Here is a 21,805-nt window from a genome sequence, read left to right as displayed (position 1 = left end):
GGAGGGCATGGCAACCCACTCCAGTATTCTGGTCTACAAGACCATGAAAACACTGATTATGCTTGGCACGAGGTTACAGCTGTCACCAAGAATGGTATTTGGGAGAACCTTTGTCTACAGTTTGTTCACAACTATCGTGGATTTAAGAAGGTGGATGAGGAGTCCAAAGAGGTCTTCAGCAACTTAATGACCTTCACTGAGAAGCTGGAGCGAGGTCTGCAAGAGGACGACTTCACTGAACACCTTGCTGTGCAATACAAGAAGCTTACTAATGAAGGCCTGATGAAATTGGAGGCTCAGAGAAAGAACAAAAAGAAATAAGAGTAGAACTCGTTTTTATGCAGGGGACTTACTGTATGCTTTATTTTGTATGTCTTCTTAGAAGGGAAGTTTATTAAAGCATGCTAGATCTATTAGTTTTCTACTATAGCTTAACACATTATGGCAATTCTGGAGACTTAAAACAGCAACCAGTTACTAGCTCACATTTCCACAGCTCAGAAGGTCGGGTGGGCTTGGCTGGGTTCTCTGCTTTAGGCACAACACAGTTGAAATTAAGGTACCAGCCAGGCCTGGCTGGGGTCTTATCTGGAGGCACCAAAGAAGAATCCACTTCTAAGCTTATTCAATTATTGGTAGGATGCAGTTTCTTACAGTTGTAGGACTGAAGTCCTTGCTTCCTTTTTATCTGCTAGCCAGGGATCACTCTCAGCTCCCAGAGGCTTCATGCAATTCTTATCAGGGGACTCCTTTCTCCTTCAAAGCCAAAAATGGAGAAATTCCCCGTGTGCTTCAAATCTCTGACTTTCTGTTCTGTCACCAGTTGGAGAAACTGTCTGCTTTTAAAGGACTCATTTGATTACATCAGACACATCGCTATAATTTCCTTATCTTAAAGTCAGCTGAGCCACATAACACAACCAATTATGGAAGTAAACTCCACCATATTCATTGTCCCTGGGATTACCTAGGACATGCAAGCCATGGAGACATCTTAGAACTCTGCCTACCCACTCCATTACTCTTGCCTGGAAAACCCCATGAGCAGAGGAGCCTGGTGGGCTGCAGTCCGTGGGGTCGCGAAGAGTCGGACACAACTGAACGACTTCACTTTCACTTTTCACCTTCATGCATTGGAGAAGGAAATGGCAACCCACTACAGTGTTCTTGCCTGGAGAATCCCAGGGACAGGGGAGCCTGGTGGGCTGCCGTCTATGGGGTCGCACAGAGTCGGACACGACTGAAGCGACTTAGCCGCAGCAGCAGCAACCATATCAACTATAGCATTTTTTCTTCTCATGATACCATCTAATGACGGAATCACAGAATCCGTTCAGTTCAGTCACTCAGTCGTGTCTGACTCTTTATGACCCTCTGGACTGCATCACAGAATAGTCATTTGCTATTTTTGGATTCTGGTTTTTCAGTGGGAAATCTGTATTGCACAGAGCACCCTATCCATTAAATTTTATTCTTGAGTTGTTCTACTCAGTTGTAGAAGGAGAAGCTAGTACATTATCTTGGGTTTTGGGGAAGAGGAAGAAACTTAATGCCTCCCCTGTAGTATCTCCTTAGGTTTATGGGGAAGAGGAAGAAACTTAATCCCTCCCCTGTATGTATCTCCTTGGGTTTTGGGGAAGAGGAAGAAACTTAATGCCTCCCCTGTGGTATCTCCTTAGGTTTATGGGGAAGAGGAAGAAACTTAATCCCTCCCCGTATGTATCTCCTTAGGTTTATGGGGAAGAGGAAGAAACTTAATCCCTCCCCTGTATGTATCTCCTTGGGTTTATGGGGAAGAGGAAGAAACTTAATCCCTCCCCGTATGTATCTTCTTAGGTTTATGGGGAAGAGGAAGAAACTTAATCCCTCCCCGTATGTATCTCCTTGGGTTTATGGGGAAGAGGAAGAAACTTAATCCCTCCCCGTATGTATCTCCTTAGGTTTATGGGGAAGAGGAAGAAACTTAATCCCTCCCCGTATGTATCTCCTTATAGATCTGACTCTGTCACCTTTTTTTCCCATTTCATCCAAAAAGCAAACCACCTGTAGCCCCTGTTATTAACGAGTACGCGGATGCCCAGCTGCACAGCCTGGTGAGAAGACTGCGCCAAAGAACAGATTTCTACAAAAGGAAGTTAGTGCAAGGTGATATGTCCTCACCTGAGAGCAGTCCCCAAACTGGTGAGTGGTGTTACCTCAAAGTTCTGGGACGAAGGGGATGAGTGGGTATGTATCAGTATTTTGCAAATGGTTTCACTTGGGCTTCCCCAAAAGCAGTTTCCCCAAGACAATGACTTAGCTAGGAATATTTTATATTGAGGGTGGTGCAGGAGGTGAGACAGCAAGAGAGACGGGGAAGGGAGTTAAGACAATGAAGGTGTGCTAATGGCAGGGCCACTGGGGTCTGATTCAGCTGAACATCTGTGTGGACGACACATAAGAATCATCCTGGAGGAACACGAAGCCGGGAGATCAGTCCACCAACTCCTGCCCTTCGTCGGCTGAGGTCTGCTGCTGGGGTAAGCTGCTAAAGCGTTGTGCTGTGCCTAGTCACTCAGCCTGCCTGGCTCTTTGTGACCCTCTGGACTCTAGCCCACCAGGCTCCTCTGTCCGTGGGATTTCCAGGCAAGAACACTGGAGAGGGTTGCTGTTTCCTAATACTCCAGCACTTTAAGCAAGCCAGCTGGGAGACAATGCCCTGGCAGGGAGATGAACTATTATATAATAGTTTCTTTTTAAAGGGAAAGGTCTAAAATATAGTCATCATAGCTTTATAAAGATATACCAAAAAGAATGTTTTGAGCTTTACTTACCCATACTGGAAGGACATGAATAAAGCTAAAGAAGCCCAAAACTAGAACCCGTGGAATGGTGTATATTTGTAAAGTTTCTGTTCAATGTCAATCCAAAGTACTAACTACTTATGCTCCAAAATATGTGGAAATGAGGCTTGTATTTAAAATATCCTATTTGCAACACCTTTAGGTCATTTAAGTTAAACTTTAAATCTGCTACTTCTTTCCAAATTTCAATGTTTTCGTTACTTAGGTATTTTCACACACAACAATATTGTAAATGTCATAAAACGCCTCATCTGCCTGCGTGAAGGAAGATTACAAAATGTTTTCATTCCAATCTAAACTTTTTCCTCCCTAAGCTAACTTAACCTCTTAAAAAGCTTCTCATCTTTTTTCTCCTATAAAGCAAAGCCCACAGCTGTGTCATCAACCCAAGAAAGTAGTGCTAAGCTAAAAGAAGAGCATTCCCAGAAGGCACCCCTGACCGAGTACCTAAAGCGACTCAGACTTCCAAAAAGCATAGATTCCTACACAGGTACCGTCAAGGAGTGGACTGTCTCAGTGGGAGGGCTGGCTATTCCCAAGAACCCCTGAAACGCAAGCTCACAGATAGCTTCCATGTTCTCTAGCCAGTATTCTGAGCCTGTCTAGAAACCAGTATTTAAACTTATGGTCTGCAGTGGATCATTTGCCGCTTTCTAGTGAAAAGAAGATATAAAAATATTCCTGTCTGTTTTTAAACAGTCCAAAGCGGGTCCAGTCCCTAATAATCTTTGAAAAGAAGCATTCAGCAATATGTTCATTGAACATTCTCCCCACCAAAAAAAAAAAAAAAATCCTTATAAAATATGTCTTCTTCCATGGGTTCACATTGTGCATTTAATTGGACAAGTCCCATCCCCAGCCTCCCCCCTGGTGAGCAAGATGTAGGCCCTGGTTCACAAGCCCTGACCCTGCAGCTTCCTTAAGGACCCGCTGGAGGGTCCTGCTGCAGTTCCAGACACAGTGAGGCCTTCGACTTTTCCTCGGGTTCTCCTCCCCTGATGCTAATCATGCAGTTACTCCGGCAGAGAGACACAGTGGCTACTACTCTAGGAAACAGGAAGGACGCCCTCCAAAGTTAGGAAAGCTGCTAAGATCATCTAACATCCCTCTTAAAGCCCGGCGCCTCGGCTCTAGTGGCAGAACCTCGTGATTGTTGTAAATAGAGCCTTGTACACAAATCCCTTATCTCCAGAGGGGAGTGCCCCAACTTGACCAAACTAAGCAACAGAATTATTTTAATGTTCTGTACCTGCCATGTGGGTTGCTCCTGTCACTTTTTTCCCAGATCGATTCTATCTCCTGTGGCTCTCACTTGTCACCATCGCCTTTAACTGGAACTGCTGGTTTATACCCCTGCGAGTGGTCTTCCCGTACCAGACACCACACAACACACACTACTGGCTTATTACAGACCTCATATGCGATACCATCTACCTCTTCGATCTGCTATTAATCCAGCCCAGGCTCCAGTTTATGAGAGGAGGAGATATAATAGTAAGTAGGGGCTCGGGAGAAGCAGAAACTGACAAAGGAATATCAAAGACTGAACTACAAAAAAACAATTAATGTTTGCTTGTTGTTAATTTAACGTCTGAGGGACTGCATGAGTGGGTCTTTAACCACTGGAACCATCAGTTTAGTAACGACCATAACAAAACAACCGCTGAGCTCTCCCCTGTGTGCTGGGGACCATGCATCTCCCTGTGCTCTAGTTTCCTCATTTTAAAAATAGCAACAGTAGTACCTTCATAATATTGATGGGGAGACTGGATGAATTGATGCCCGTAGGGCGCCTGCAACTGTGTCTGCTGCCTGTCTTCTTTCCGCACTTCACTTTCCAGACTCATCACACCTCATTCCTCAGCATCAAGCGCCCTGTTTGATCCACCTGAGAAAGAGCATTCTCACCCTCATCTTCAACTGGATTTATTCTTACTGTTGAGGGAATTTCACAGTTAATCCAATCAATCTAAGGCAGAAAGAAAAGAATAAGTTTTCACAAGTACACACCCAAATCTCTTACACTCCCCTGCCCCCCAGGGCCCTCCCCAGCTCACTAAAAGGATGCTTCCTTTCCAACGCACGTGCCCTGTGATATCTTCGTCACAGTTCTGGGGAGCGCTGCACAGAAACAGACCCTCCAGGGCCACCCTGGGGTGAGCACAGCAACCGAGTGCATGGCACCCTAGGCTCGTACATGTTTTTGAAGATAAGAGGTAGGTTCCTTGATTTCCTGAATATTTTCTTTTAAATCCTTAGATGATTTTAAGTTATCAAAAAGCTGAAAGGAGTAGTTTTGCTTTTGTTTTGTCTTTTTTTTTCCTTTAAAAATACCATTTGATAGGGAGTGCCTTCTAATCAAAACCACAATGAGGTACCATTTCACGCCAGTCAGAATGGCTGCGATCCAAAAGTCTACAAGCAATAAATGCTGGAGAAAGTGTGGAGAAAAGGGAACCCTCTTACACTGTTGGTGGGAATGCAAACTAGTACAGCCATTATGGAGAACAGTGTGGAGATTCCTTAAAAAACTGGAAATAGAACTGCCTTATGATCCAGCAATCCCACTGCTGGGCATACACACTGAGGAAACCAGAAGGGAAAGAGACACGTGTACCCCAATGTTCATCGCAGCACTGTTTATAATAGCCAGGACATGGAAGCAACCTAGATGTCCATCAGCAGACGAATGGATAAGAAAGCTGTGATACATATACACAATGGAGTATTACTCAGCCATTAAAAAGAATACATTTGAATCAGTTCTAATGAGGTGGATGAAACTGGAGCCTATTATACAGAGTGAAGTAAGCCAGAAAGAAAAACACCAATACAGTATACTAACGCATATATATGGAATTTAGAAAGATGGTAATGATAACCCTGTATGTGAGACAGCAAAAGAGACCCAGATGTATAGAACAGTCTTTTGGACTCTGTGGGAGAGGGAGAGGGTGAGGGTGGGATGATTTGGGAGAATGGCATTGAAACATGCATAATATCATATAACAAACAAATCGCCAGTCCAGGTTTGATGCAGGATACAGGATGCTCGGGGCTGGTGCACTGGGATGTCCCAGAGGGATGGTATGGGGAGGGAGGTGAGAGTGGGGATCAGTATGGGGAGCACGTGTACACCTGTGGTGGATTCATGTTGATGTATGGCAAAACCAATACAGTATTGTAAAGTAATTAATCTCCAATTAAAGTAAATACATTTAATTTTTAAAAAAGAAATCTTTCCTAGGAAGAATTCTAAAGGCCAGAGCTAAAGTTATTGCAACAATCTATTCAAACCATTCCTTGTGCAGACTTCAGAGCACCAGTTAAGTCGGCACTCCTCTAAGCACACTGGCAGGTTGACGAACGGTGATGACGGCACACAAATAAGAAGGAAACACCACGCAAGAAAATGAGCGCTAATTTCAACCTCCATTAGATGCACAAGAAGGGGAGAAAAATCAATGTTTGACAAATGGAAAATGACAAAATCAGCAAGGAGAAACTTTATTTTCAATTTTCGAAGACATCTTTGCACATAATGGAGTGTTAAAACCAAGAAAAATAACCAATAAAAATACACTCAATGGGCTCCATTTAAAACTCATTATCACAAGCCACAAATATAGAGCAGGATCTAATTGCTTAGTTTGTTCAAATGAAGTTTAATGGTTTCTTTAACTCAGAGTAGGTAGTTTTAGACTTTAAAACTTTGATTACATGTCGCTAAGAGGACGATCCGGAGAAGGCGCTGGCGACCCACTCCAGTACTCTTGCCTGGAAACTCCCATGGACGGAGGAACCTGGTGGGCTGCAGTCCATGGGGTCGCTGAAAGTCGGACACGACTGAGCAACGTCACTTTCACTTTTCACTTTCATGCATTGGAGAAGGAAATGGCAACCCACTCCAGTATTCTTGCCTGGAGAATCCCAGGGATGGGGAAGCCTGGTGGGCTGCCGTCTATTGGGTCACATAGAGTCGGACACGACTGACATGACTTAGCAGTAGCTGCAACAAGAGGACGATCCAAGTCGAGTAGCCAACCTGAGAGTCTCACTGCAGTTGAGCTATTCATGTGACCTTTATGTTACACCTCCAAGTTATTCATTCATTCAACAAACATTTATTACATACCTACAGTTACCAGATATTCCAGGCAGAGTACAGAAATATTAATTCCTGAAAGGCTTGAGGGAAAATAGATACCAGATTGAGTGCTGGAGGCCACAATAGAGGGAATGGTGAGTGTTTACAAGTTTTCCATAGTATTTATGTGCAATATCTTTCTTCTGAAAATGGTGCTCCATAGAGAGCAGAATTTTGATTCAAGGACCAGAAAAAAAAAATCTCTTTTAAAAATTTAGGAAAAAAAAAAAAAAAAGATGACAGCCCACCCCGACTGGGCAACCTAACCAACAAGCAACCAACTTGTTGGCATAGAAAAAAAAAAAAAAATCTCATTTAAAATGTCCTTCATTGACAGCAGGAGTAGAGCTGGCAATGACCGTCTGGGTTATTTAGATGAGATTTGCACTCACAACACTTTGCTGAGCCTGCCAATCACAAGGATCCATGGAAACCCTCAGCACCTTCTGTGAAAGAGGTGAAAGCGTTAGTCTCTCAGTCATGCCTGACTCTGTGACCCACGGACCATAGTCCACCAGCCTCCTCTGTCCGTGGAATTCTCCAGGCAAGAATAGCCATTTCTTTCTCCAGGGCATCTTCCCAACCCAGGGATCGAACCCAGGTCTCCTGAATTGCAGACAGATTCTTTACTTCCGAGCCACCAAGGAAGCCCTTCTAGTGACCACGTCTATCAGGCCTGCCCTTAGAGTCAACTGCCTTTGGTGATTTAGTTCCTATTTATAAACTGATCTGAAGAAAATTAACCACTCTCTTCTCTTTGCTCTGCAGATTTTGCTCATACTTCTGTTATTTACTTGGTATATAACCATTAAGCTCACTATGATGTAGTAGAAATAAATAGTAATAGACTAGGATCAAGTTTCACCTCTGAAATTAACTTAGAATAATACTTGAAGAAAATAAATTCACCCTTTCATTGTGTACTATCTTTGTCATCCATAAAACAGAACTATTACACCCACCTCATAAACTTATTGTGAAGATTAAATAAGACAACGTGAATACCTAGCCATGGTCTGGCTTCTAGAAGGTGTGCAGTAAAGTGCTGACTGAATCAAATGATGAATGTCCACACACTAACTTCCTTTCATCTCCTGTTTGTATATGTGGTCTCCTTTCTTACCTGATAAGTCTCCTGAGAGTAGGGACAGCATTCAATTAATTTCCCTATTTACCTTAGGAAATCAGAGGATATATTCCAGATATATTTGAAGGAGTGCGTGAATGGCAGTCTTAGCTCAAGGATCTTTTTTTTCTCTTGAATAACTATTTAATCTACATTGTAGTTATTTTGTGGGCTTCCCTAATAGCTCAGATCGTAAAGAATCCATCTACAACACAGGAGAACTGGGTTTGATTCCTGGGTTGGTAAGATTCCCTGGAGGAGGGCATGGCAACTCACCCCAGTGTTCTTGCCTGGAGAATCCCATGGACAGAGGAGCCTGGTGGGTTACAGTCCATGGGGTTGCAAAGAGTCAGACACGACTAAGTGACTAGCACTTTCACTTTTCACATTTTAAAAAATAAGTGCTTAATTGTCCTCAGTTAGCAAACTGATCTTCAGAAGGCTAACGACGCCAAATATATTTAATGTGCCAAGAAGAGAGGTTTTAGAAACCCCAGACGGCATTTTCATATAATCTAGCAAGTTTTCAGAGAAGGCAATGGCACCCCACTCCAGTACTCCTGCCTGGAAAATCCCATGGATAGAGGAGCCTGGAAGGCTGCAGTCCATGGGGTCGCTGAGGGTCGGACACGACTGAGCAACTTCACTTTGACTTTTCACTTTCATGCATTGGAGAAGGAAATGGCAACCCACTCCAGTGTTCTTGCCTGGAAAATCCCAGGGACGGGGAAGCCTGGTGGGCTGCCGTCTATGGGGTCGCACAGAGTCGGACATGACTGAAGTGACTTAGCGGTAGCAGCAGTAGCAGCAAGTTTTAGCACACTTCCATTTATTCCATCATAGGATCAGAGACAACTCTGAAAGCAAAGGTATGAATATGCTAAGAAAATTCTTCCAGAGTTGAAGGATATGGTTACACTTTAACATAACTTCTTAGCACTTGAAATGTCTGCTTGTTCCATATAAGCTTTAAAGCAACTGACTCATCTTACTCAAGCTTGGTACTTGATTCAACATAAACTTATATATACATATCTGTGTCTACCTGTGGCTCAGGATGCCATTTTGTTTCAGAGAAAACAATTGTTAAATAAGTTTGTCGTTTATTTTCTAATACACTTCTGTAAAATTTGATAAGTAAAATGAGGTGGTGGGACAGGAATTGGAAAGTTAGCTAACCGATTTTCAACACTGTTCAAGAGCAGCTTAAAACTTCTGAACATGGACAGCCTGGATAATAATGTTAGAGGATGCTGCTTCCATGTGTCCAAGTTATAATACTTTGGTTGAATAATTAATAATACACAGTTTCTTCCTACCTATAGCTAAAATCGACAAATATAAACTCAATAGTAGTAGTAATAGTAGTCACTCAGTCATGTCCGACTCTTTGCAACCCATGGACTGTAGCCCGCCAGGCTCCTCTGTCTGTGGGATTTCCCAGGCAAGAATACTGGAGTGGGCTGCCATGCCCTTCTGCAGGGGATCTTCTCAACCCAGGGATCAAACCCACGTTTCTTGAGTCTCTTGCAATGACAGGCAGATTCTCTACCACTAAGACCATCTGGGAGCCCCATCAGTCCAACATTAGCATTAACTCCTTTAGGTCTGAATATGAATGAATGTCTTTCTATTACTCTACCTCTTATCACACATTCAGTGCTCATCCATTATGTGTTAGACATTGTGTTAGGAGCTGAGAAATGGAGGACAAAGATATGGTCCTTATCTTTTTAAGTAGCTCAGAGGATGAAAGAGAAATAAACAAAAGAAAAACGGTGGCGTTTTGTGATGTGAGTCATGACATAGGTGAGCCCTGGGTGCTATTTGATACAGAGAAAACCATACAAAGGAGGGAACACTTGGTCCACATTCTGAAGAATGAGTTGAAATTGTCTGCACACCTTTGTTCCCCTAAGAAAAAGGAAAAAATATGTCCCAAGCTCTGGGAACAGCAAAGTCAAGGCATCACAGTAGGAAATTTGGTGATGCACTTCTAAACAGAGTGAGTATGACATGCTGCAGGAGGCGAGTGGACAGAGAGAGTAGAGCTTTGTGTACATGAAAGGGAGCAGATTTTTTTTTCCTTTAGGTCGTGTGATATCATGAATCAATAGAATTGTTAGTGATCTAGAGTGATCATCTCACTGCCACTGTAGAATTGATCAAAGAGAGCATGACTCAAGGCAAGGAAACCAAAGCCAGAGGAGAAAATAGGCTTGAGAACAGGGCTGCCCAGGTGGCATGAGTGGTAAAGAACCCACCTGCCATTGCTGGAGACCTAGGAGATGTGGGTCTGATCCCTGGGCATGAGAAAATTGTAGGAAGGAGAACCAGTAGAACTTGGTTGCTGGTTGGATGAGAGCTGAGCGAGAGGGTGTGGTGTGGGCTCATTGACTAGGGAGATGAAAACGCGAGTAGGATACTCAGCGGGAGAAGGAGTGTGGTCAGGCTTCAGGGGAAATGGAGATGATGCTGCATTCATGTTTGTTGTAGGCTAACTTTGTGATTAGCAAAACTGATAAGTGAGAAGCCAATTGCTGGACAGGTTAACAGCTCCAGAAAGTGGTATTAAATGGAGGTAGAGGTTTGGTAGCATCAACATACCTAGTGACTTTGAAACTCTGCAAGTGGATGAAATTTCCCAGGAAGTATAATTAATATGAAGAGAAAAGAGAAGAAGGCTGAAACCTGGGAAATATTGACTTTTAAATGGTTAGTCAAAGAATGCAAGTGGGACACTGAAAATTTGAAACTGAAGAAGTAAATTCTGTATGGACAAGACAAAATACGCTCCATATTCCTTTACTGACATTTAATAGGATTTAAATATGGCCACTCTTATTTTGTTTTGCTTAATAAAGACCCATATTTTGAATTACACACTTGCACATACATGGAAGTATATTGTATAATTATTGAGAAGGAGAAACTCAGCCTAATACAACTTCATCTGTATAAACTTTGTTAAACAGGCTGCAGTTTTGAAATGAAGCAGTTTTTTTCAACTTCTTCAGTTGAAACTGAGGAAGTAAAGAATGGCATTACAGATTCTTGGGAAAAAGAAAGTTTAAAATTGTCCCCAAAAAGTCAACTGCTTCAAAAGTTTTCTTCATCTCTTTGTTCCTTTACCTGTTCATCCACTCAAATATTTATTGAGCTTTTAATATTTATAGTCACTAGTTATACACAGTTGCTAAACAAAATCAACCCTGTCCAGAAATACATTATCATTCACAGAGTAGACCGATTTTAAATAAATGGGAACGAAAGGTATGTGTGATTTCAAAACACAGTGAATGCCATAAAAGAAAAGTGAAAGTGAAAGTCGCTAAGTCCTGTCCGACTCTTTGTGACCCCAGGGACTGTGTCCATGGAATTCTCCAGGCCAGAATACTGGAGTGCGTAGCCTTTCCCTTCTCCATCCGCAGGGAAGCCCCACCATAAAAGAATGATAGTGTTATAAAGGACCCCCTGGGTGTGCTCATTAGGAGCTCATTGGTGGCTTTCAAAACTGTAGCCTTGGTGAAATTGAAGAAGTAAGCAAAAGTCAAATCACCATCAAATTACCGTTTATTGAGGAATAAATATGAGGGAAGGGCATAGAACAAAACAAGGTAGGCAACTCTCTAAGAAGCTTGAGTGTGACAAATAATTAGAAAAAATACAAAAAGAAAACAAAGCCAAGGAAGGTTTATTGATTTAAGGTATGTAAAGAGGAAGCATATTTATAGGCTGAAATTGGAAGGGCCTAATAGAAAGAGTTATAAATATTTTTAAGTGAGAATATATTTAATGAAATTGCATAAAATTAATATGAATTATAATGTATTTCAGGTGGATTCAAATGAACTAAAAAGACACTACAGGAATTCTACAAAATTTCAGGTAGGTGACTTACAATTCCAAAATCCAATATCATTTTGAGTTTAAGTCCATCCACAAATTTCTACCAAAAAAAACTGCCTCCTTTCAAAACTGCAGCCTGTTTAACAAAGTTTATACAGATGAAGTTGTATTAGGCTGAGTTTCTTCTTCTCAATAATTATACAATATACTTCCATGTGTGTGCAAGTGTGTAATTCAAAATACGGGTCTTTATTAAGCAAAACAAAGCAGAGTGGCCATATTTAAATCCTATTAAATGTCAGTAAAGGAATGTGGAGTGTATTTTTGTCCTGTCCATACAGAATTTTAGCCTCCAATTCATGTAGCAAGATGATGTAAAAGTCAACAAAACTGTTTCTACTCCTATTTCATTCTTGTTCATATAACATAAAATACAGTATGAAATAACTCAGGGAACTCTGCTCAATATTCTGCAATAACTTAAATGGGAAAAAGAATTTGAAAAAGAATGTACATATACATGGGCTTCTCTGGTGGCTCAGACAGTAAAGAATCTGCCTGCAATGCAGGAAGATCCTCTGAAGGAAGGAAGGAAATGGCAACCACTCCAGTATTCTTGCCTGAAGAATTCCATCGACAGAGGCTACGGTCCATGGGGTCCCAAAGAGTCAGACACAACTACACAACTAACACGTGTACATATACAAACATATACGCTGCTGCTGTTGTTCAGTCGCACAGTCATGTCCTACTCTTTGTGACCCCATGGATTGCAGCATGCCAGGCTGCGTCTCTCGAAGTTTGCCCAAGTTCATGTCCATTGTATCAGTCATGCCATCCAGCCTCTCATCTTCTGATGCCCTCTTCTCCTTCTGCCCTCAATCTTTCCCAGCATCAGGACTTTTCCAATGAGTCAGCTGCTTGCATCAGGTGACCAAAAAAACTGAAGCTTCAGTTTCAGCATCAGTCCTTCCAATGAATATTCAGGGTTAATTTCCCTTAAGATTGAGTGGTTGGATCTCCTTGCAGTTCAAGGGACTCTCAAGAGTCTTCTCCAGCACCACAGTTCAAAGGCATCAATTCTTTGGCACTCAACCTTCTCTACAGTCCAGCTCTCACAACTGCACGTGACCACTAGGAAGACCATAGCTTTGACCATATGACCTTTGTCAGCAGAGTAACGTCTTTGCTTTTCAGTATACAATATACATGTATACATCCAACACCAGGGTCTCCCTGGTGACTCAGCAGTAAACAATCTGCCAGCCAGTGCAGGAGACACAGGTTTGATCACTGGGTCAGAAAATCCCATGGAGAAGGAAATGGCAACCCATTCCAGGATTCTCACCTGGAAAATCTCATGGACAGAGCAAAATGGCAGGTCACAATCCATGGGGTCACAAAAGAGTCAGACATGACCCAGTGACTAAACAACAGCAGACATGAATATGTATAATTGAATCATTTTGCTGTACACCTGAAATTCACACAACACTGTTAATCACCTATACTCCAATACAAAATAAAAAACTTTTAAATAAGATAAAATCTCTAGAAATTGTTCAAATGGCATACAGCAAATAAAAAAGAAGCAATTATATAGATAACATGGCACCTTCTTTTTTTCAAATAATTGTATAATATTATTTTTTCACCCATATGTAGTTTTTCACCAATAATTATCTGTTGTTGTTGCTGTTCAGTCACTGTTATGTCTGACTCTGCAACCACATGGACTGCAGCACACCATGCTTATTCACTGTCTCCAGGAATTTGCTCAAATTCATGTCCATTGAGTGAGTGATGCCATCCAACCATCTCATCCTCTGCCTTCCCCTTCTCCACCTGCCTGCAATCTTTCCCAGAATCAGGGTCTTTTCCAATGAGCTGGCTCTTCGCATCATGTGGCCAAAATGCTGAAGCTTCAGATTAAGCAACAATCCTTCCAATGAATATTCAGTGCTGGTTTTCCTTTAGAATGGACTGTTTGATCTCCTTGAAGTCTAAGGGACTCTCAGGAGTCTTCTCCAGCACCACAGGTAAAAAGTATCAGCTCTTTGGCACTCAGCCTTCACGGTCCAACTCTCACATCAGTACGTGACTACTAGAAAAATCATAGCTCTGACTATATGGACTTTCTTTGGCAAAGTAATGTCTCTGCTTTTTGATACACTGTCTAGGTTCGTCTTCGCTTTCCTTCCAAGAAGCAAGCGTCTTGGAGTGTCATGGCTTCAGTCACTGCAGTGATTTTGGAGCCCAAGGAAATAAAACCTGTCACTCTTTCATTCTTTCCCTTTCTACTCACCATGAAGTGATGGAGTTGGACACCATGATTTTCATTTTTTCAGTGTTGAGTTTCAAGCCAGCTTTTTCGCTCTCTTTCATCCTCATCAAGAGGCTCTTTTGTTCCTCTTCACTTTCTGCCATTAGAGTAGCATCATCTGCATATCTGAAGTCGTTGATATTTCTCCCTGCAATCTTGATTCTAACTTGTGATTCATCCACCCTGGAATTTCACATGATGGGCTTCCCTGGTGGTTCAGTGGTAAAGAATCTGCCTGTAATGCAGGAGACGCAGGTTTAATCCCTGGGACAGGAAGATCCCCTGGAGAAGAAAATGGCAACCCACTCAAGTATTCTTGCCTGGGAAATCCCATGGGCAGAGGAGCAGGCTACAGTCCATGGGGTCACAAAAGAGTCAGTCACGACTTAGCAACCAAACAAAAACACTGCATGTAAGTTAAATAAGCAGGGTGACAATATACACCTTGTTGTACTCCTTTCCCAATTTGAACTAGTCGTTTGTTCCATGCCCAGTTCTAACCATTGTTTCTTGACCCATATACACGTTTTTCAGCAGACTGTAAGGTGGTCTGATACTCCTATCACTTTAAGAATTTTCTAGTTTGCTGTGATCCACACAGCCAAAGGTTTTAACATAGTCAATGAGGCAGAAATAGATGTTTTTCTGAAACTCCCTTGCTTTCTCCATGATCCAACAAGTGCTGGCAATATGACTTCCGATTCCTCTGCCTCTTTGAATAATTATTTACAAGGTAGTTTATTATCTTTTATTGTTTATCTAACTCTGAGAATTAGGCAGAGAGTTGAGGGTGATCCAAGCTTACCCAATCTGTATGACTGAACTCCAACTTCCCATTTCAAGGACACTACAGTGGCCTCAAACTTTGTAAAATACACAGATCTAAGTTTAGGTGCCAGATTGTCCCTGTTGGCGATCTATGGTGATTGTAATTTCTTTCGATCTGTTTTCATCTCCAACTAATTTTCTATGTAAAAATTTCCCACAGACTTAGACATAGTCATAAAAGATCTAAACTGCTTTGATGAACTCTACAAAGAGAACTAACATTCTTTGTAAGTGCTACAAAGCTTATTTCAAACTCTTAATCACTTTCTTGAATTTGAATAAATGCAAATAAACTCACATATTTAATTTGGGTTTCTAAGTGTAAACTTTCACGTTTAATTGAGATCACTTCTTTTGAATTTCCTTAGCACATCCCACAGGTCATGTGTGAAGTGAAAGCCAATCAGTCGTGTCCAACTCTTTGTGACCCCATGGACTATACAGTCCATGGAATTCTCCAGGCCAGAATACTGGAGTGGGTAGCCTTTCCCTTCTCCAGGGGATCTTCCCAACCCAGGGATCAACCCAGGTCTCCGACATTGCAGCCAGATTCTTTACCAGCTGAGCTACCAGGGAAGCCCAAGAATACTGGAGTGGGTAGCCTATCCCTTCTCCAGCTGATCTCCCTGACAGAGGAATCAAACCGGGGTCTCCTGCATTGCAGGTGGACATATAATACATGTCTTATGGCATTGTGTTATACCTATTTTTGTGCTTGGTTATGCTATCATTGACTGTTAATTTCTTGTGGACAGAAACAGTATCTTAACTCCAATGTGCTTTGCAAAGTTCCTTGTACAGAGTAGAGTGTTGGTCATTAATTCGATTTTCTACAATTCAGTGAGAAATAAATCATCTCTATCTACACAAATCCATGACAATATGTTAATATCAAGCACAACTTATTGACTGTCTGCATGGAAAAGTCAAATGGGCCTTCAAGCAATTGGATGTTGAAATAGCACTAGACAAATCAGCGATTCCATGCTCCTGCTTCCTCATTTATAAGACATTATTATAGTAACTCTATGTACACCTCTCAACTTGTCAGGAGGCCCAGTATCTGTAGGATAAAATCAATAAGGTTTGATGACATTATGCATTTTTAAGCCAATACTTCTAGTAAATCATTTGTTTATGGTAACCAATCTGGTTGATTCAAACTGACAGTCCCATTTCTTTCCAATATCACTAGGCTTTGAAATTCTAGTACACAATTAATTACTTTAACTTTTCATTTCATATGTATGGCCTTACAGAAAATTCTTAACTGCTCTTAATTATCTTAAATAAATTAAATGTTTCTTTAATGTACCCTATTTTTCAAGATAACATAAAGATGAATGAAAATGAATCATTATCTTACATAAAAATTTTTATTGTTATCATTGAAATCAAGAAAGTATGCAAATATGATGCTGTCATTTCACAATTACCAAGGTAATATAAAGCCAGAATAATTTAAATACATCACATATTTAAAATATGTTTTTAGCTATAATGGTACTTTCAATACCTTCTCCCATCAGAACTGATAATTAATTGCAAATGGAACTGATTTCTTTCCTCTCATCTCTGTTAGCCTGTACAGTCTGTGACAGATATGCTCCCTGCTGTTTGTTGTTAACAATATGATCCAAAGTAGAGAGCAGTAGAAAGAACTGAAGCATCTGGATGTACCACCAACAATATAATCAGCCTGACCACTGGAGAACTGGTTGAAATATAAAAATCTATCACTACAATGAATGTCCAGTTGTTTCAAATAAAATCAATAATGAGCTTGAGCTTCAGTCCAAAAACCCCAAGTTCAAAATACTATTAAAATATATTCTAACAGTAGCAACCATGCCATCTCTGAAATACATGTGACAGCTCAACAAAATTCCAGACAAATGCAACACCTAAGCTTAGCAAGATCAGATGCATGAAGCTGACAATGAAATTCATTGGCCAGAAGCTATGAAACAGTGCTCTTGTTTTCGTGGTGTTGATCTACATTTCAGTGACACCATGCATATCTAACTGAAAACAATTTTATATTAAACAGCAAATAATTCGCAGTGACTAGTTAACTTTCACATACACTGTTATGTCCATTTATGTCCAAAACCTTATGTAATCACATCATAATTATGAGTATGTTCTTCCAACAGCTGGATATGGCATCAATAATGCCCTTTGATGTTTTCTACCTCGTCTTTGGGTTTAATCCAATATTTAGGACAAATAGGATGCTAAAGGTAAGATTACTATATTTAATTGTCTTCTTCTTCTAATAATGGAAATCTTCAAGTAATTTAAAATATCCCAATTGTTTCCAAAAAACTGTCCTCCCTTTTTCTGCCCTCATCAATGCTATAAATTTTAAAAACTGAATGAAGGGAAAACATCATTATTTCTACTGATAGAAGTCGCTTGCTCTTGGTTGTTTTGAGTCTGTACCTCATAACAGGTATTTTTAAAATAGGAATGCTTTTGTGTTTCTAAATACAGCTATAATTATGAATGAATATTTTATAAATCTATTCTTTTCCACTTGTCACTTTTTATTACATAGTCACTGAATGCTTGGAACACTGGGTTTAAAATGAGGGTGTCAGATGAGATGACCGCTAAGCTATCTTACTCATGTAAAATTCTACAATTATAGAAAAATGCAAACACTTTTGCATAACAAAAGTATTTATATAGTTAGAGCTCAAATGTTCATTGAGAGGGAACTAGTTAAATCGCAGTACCTCTATACAGTAGAAGACTTTGTAATGTAAAAATAAAGAGGGAGTTTTCTGTGAACTGGTAGAGAACAACCTCCAAGATAAAACAACAAAGTTAAGGAAAAAATGTTAGTTACAAAACAGTTTATAGAACAATGTTAAGTCTTGCAACAGAAAGAGAATATATTCTATGTTTCTGTATTATGTAAACAGTGGACAACTACCAAAAAAAAATCCAATAAAAATGGTTAACTGAGGCTGGAGAGGAAATCAGGATGCATAGGGGCAGGAATGGGGCTTCCTTTCCTAGCGGTAAAGAATCCACCTGCCAGTGCAGGAGACATAAGAGACTCGGGTTCAATCCCTGGGTCAGGAAGATCTCCTGGAAGAGGGCACAGAAGCCCACTCCAGTGTTCCTGCCTGGAGAATCTCACAGACAGAGGAGCCTGGTGGGCTGCAGTCCACAGGGCCACAAAGAGTTGAACAATACTGAAATGACTTAGCAGGCAGGCACGGGGGCAGAATAGAAGAAAAGACTTTGAAGGTATTCGTTTCTTACTGTTCTTGAACTGTATTAATAAATTACCTATTGATAAAGATTCTAAGATATAAATATTTTATAACTCATAGCTTTATCAGGCACCTAAAATGAGGAGAGTCAGCATGTGGAATTTTGTAGAAATCTTTAATAGTAGCAATAGTAGCTTGCATTCCCAAAGACAGCCTTCTTAAAAGGAATACCACAGATTCTTTCAGTTTTATGCGATTATCTCTTTGACACTTTGGGAAGACAAGATGGCATAACCTGGAGACTCGAGTGGATCCTGACGCAGCAGTAACTGCTGCTTGCTGGATCCATGCTCGGTGCTACACACTTTGTTGAACTTTTATTCATTGTCTCATTTATTCCTCCAAACAAGCTCTTTCTGGAGATGAAAATGAGAATAAGCAGGGTTAAAAAAATCTGTCCAGACACGCAGCTGGTGAGTGGCAGTATCTGGAGTCTATCACACATTTTTTGACTCCAAAGTCTTTACTATCATCAGATGAGCAAGTGAACTTCAGGCTGAAAGGCTCTCTTTCCACATTCATGACTTTTCCACATCAAGAGGGATGTTACTCTATAGTCTCACACACTCAAGACTACTCTAGGGACTTCTGTTTTGACCACAGGGTGTGGGTCTAGACTGAGTAGAATTTAACATTCCTGGCAGCTTGGTGGGCTGGCCATCCATCATCAATTTTCTAGTGTCAAATGGACATTTCAGGAGCCCACTTCTCAGATGAGCAACTTTTAGAGAGTCTCTGGTTCCTATGGATTGGGGAGTTTTGTATCATAATAAAATCTTATAAAATGCTAGCTCTTCACACCCCATCTTTGCATCCCTATGGTGTCCAAAAGCTCACTATCTGTAGTAGGTTTTTAAAATCTAGGAAGTCCTGAAAGTCAGCATTAATCTTCTTATCATAGCCCCACAGTCCAGCCATTTCCACAGAAGCGTGTCATTTTAGTGTGCAGTTCTCTAGAGAAAATATCATTTGTCTACCCCCAAAGTATATATGAAAAAACAAATTAAGAATATGAATTTTCTCTACAGTGAACACTTAAGCAAAACTTTAAAATGTGTCTTTGTGCAAGCTTCTATCAAGAGCACAGTAAACAAGTTACCACAAATGGAAATTATCTTAATCTGAGTGCTGAATGGATGTTTCCTACTCAGGAATTCTAGAAAAACAAATCGTTTGTGCATATTCCGAGATTAGTAGTCATTGCTATTACACCTGTTTTCTAGTTCCCAAATGTTCTGTTACAGTCATACCTGCATTGGATGAAATTTTGAACCAAATACTCTTTGAACTTAATAACCTCTCATAGCCCTTCCAATCTGTAAGGTCCTATGAGTCTAAGCATATTATATGATTAAATGCATGAAGTCATGTAAGCATGCAGCCTCTTTTGGAGTCATGTTCTCTGATGTCCTCATTTTACAGATGAGGAAAGTGAAATACAGAAATATTAAGTGACTTTTCCAAGGTCACACAGTTAATAAATGGAAGAGAAGAGATTGGTGTTCAGCTCTGGATTTCATGCTCTTGCATTTTACAGCCTATAAATTAAAAGAGAAAGTAGGGGATGCATGTAGGGAGTATCTGCTGAGATGGAAGTGGGTGTAAGCACAAGAAAACCTTGAGGCAAATTGCAACTGTTCAGACGCATCTAAACCCACTGTATCTTTGAACAGCGTCAAGGATAGAAAACAATGCTAACAGTTACTGGACTTTAAATTTTGTTGAAATAAATACACATTTAATGCAGCTTGCTTATATGTAATGCCAGTGTTGAGCACCAGGACTTAACACCTGTTTGTGACTTGAATGTATTTTATTATTCTTCTCCTATTTTACCTATATTTTGAAGGGAGGTGTGATTTTTAATTATTGTGAAACAAAGTTCCACTATATGCTTTAAAAAGAAAAAAGGAAAGAAATGTTTTTAAGCTTGATTTTCTAAAAGCATTACAAATAAGACATAACTAGAGAGTAGAAATGAAAAAAAAGCGAGAAGCTCTATAAGTTTGGCACCTTGCTAAAATGCACTGCCCAGAGGAAAACACCACTAAACAGATCTCAGTTTTTGTTTAAGACATGAATATAATTATTTTCAGTAGCAAATAAAGTCTATTTCATATTGTTTTATTTAAATGTAAGAGATGTATTTAAGACTAACACACTTTTGGATTCCTTTGCTTGTTTCCTACACAGTACTCTTCATTTTTTGAGTTTAACCATCACCTCGAGTCTATAATGAACAAGGCGTACATTTACAGGTAAAGTATAACTCAGTGTACTTTGGGGCTGGGAGAGAGCGCAGTGCTATGACATTTTAGACAGAATTGGGGACGAATATGGCCTCCCTGCAAGAGAGTAAGGAATAATCTCAGATTTGGGGCTATGTAGAATATTGGGTTATGTTCTAAAACAGATCTGAACACTTCAAAGTGAGATGAAAGTATGAAACTTAGATTTAGAAGAATACCTGACAAAAAAAAAAGAGGGCATATTACCTGCTTCCCTCAGAACAAGGTCAGAGAAATGTGTTTTTCCAAGCTGACTTTGCATCTCTCTCCTGACAATTCATTCCAATCTGAATTTTCATTCATTCGCTGTTCTGAACTTAACTTGCCCAGGGACCTCTAGTCAGTCAACTGTAGCATGAAGTCCCATGAGCTTTTCTGAGATACCCAGTGAAATCAGCATGGTGTATTTTATGGAACTCAGACTGGAGAGGTGACCCTGGAGACATGTCTTTCAGGGAACTGACTCATGCCATCTGTGAGAAGAGAAGAGGTTTTTTTTCCACTCTGTCAGTCCCAGTCAAGAGACTGAAGCCTGAAAACCTGTGATGGCAGCATCATTTTATACTGTACTAATGAGAGCTAACAGTTCACAAATTTAAAGCAAGGAGATTCAGCAGAGACTTTAAGAAAAAGAAAATGTTAAAATAGGCTGTATTCCAGAAACAACACGAGCCTCACTTTGCACTTCTTCTCGTTGACAGAGTAATTCGAACAACTGGATACTTGCTGTTTACGCTGCACATTAATGCTTGTATGTATTACTGGGCTTCAAACTATGAAGGAATTGGAAGTACCAGATGGGTGTATGATGGTGAGGGAAACAAGTGAGTTTTATTTATTTTTATTTTTTTATTTATTTTTGATTGGAGGATGATTGCTTTACAATGTTGGGTCGGCTCTGCTGTACAGCAGTGTGGATCAGCCACGAGTGTACATCTAACCCCTCCCTCTTGAACCTCCCCCGTCCAGCCTCACCCCACCCCCAGGTCATCACAGAGCACCAGGCTGAGCGCCTCTGTGCCACAGCCGCCTCCCAGGAGCTAGGAGCGTCTACTGCGTGCACCCCCAGGTCATCACAGAGCACCAGGCTAAGCGCCTCTGTGCCACAGCCGCC

General features: G+C 40.7%; 1 protein-coding gene across 1 annotated transcript in view; it reads left to right on the top strand.

The window, feature by feature from the left end:
* Positions 1-401: 401 nt before the first annotated feature.
* The window catches only part of CNGB3 (cyclic nucleotide gated channel subunit beta 3), a 69,590-nt gene continuing 48,186 nt past the window's right edge, over positions 402-21,805 (top strand). The window contains exons 1-6 of the mRNA XM_086338140.1: positions 402-559; positions 2,036-2,181; positions 3,205-3,333; positions 4,129-4,337; positions 11,954-12,004; positions 17,273-17,359. Of these exons, the coding sequence (XP_086194266.1) occupies positions 402-559; positions 2,036-2,181; positions 3,205-3,333; positions 4,129-4,337; positions 11,954-12,004; positions 17,273-17,359 (780 nt within the window). The remainder of the gene's footprint in view (positions 560-2,035; positions 2,182-3,204; positions 3,334-4,128; positions 4,338-11,953; positions 12,005-17,272; positions 17,360-21,805) is intronic.

Source organism: Bos grunniens, chromosome 14, assembly GCF_055505025.1.
Source record: "Bos grunniens cultivar Pamir isolate PY7600 chromosome 14, Bosgru_T2T1.0, whole genome shotgun sequence".
NCBI classification, from domain to species: Eukaryota; Metazoa; Chordata; class Mammalia; order Artiodactyla; family Bovidae; genus Bos; species Bos grunniens.
Note: the sequence above shows the minus strand (reverse complement) of the source record. Positions and strands in the feature narration are given on the sequence as shown.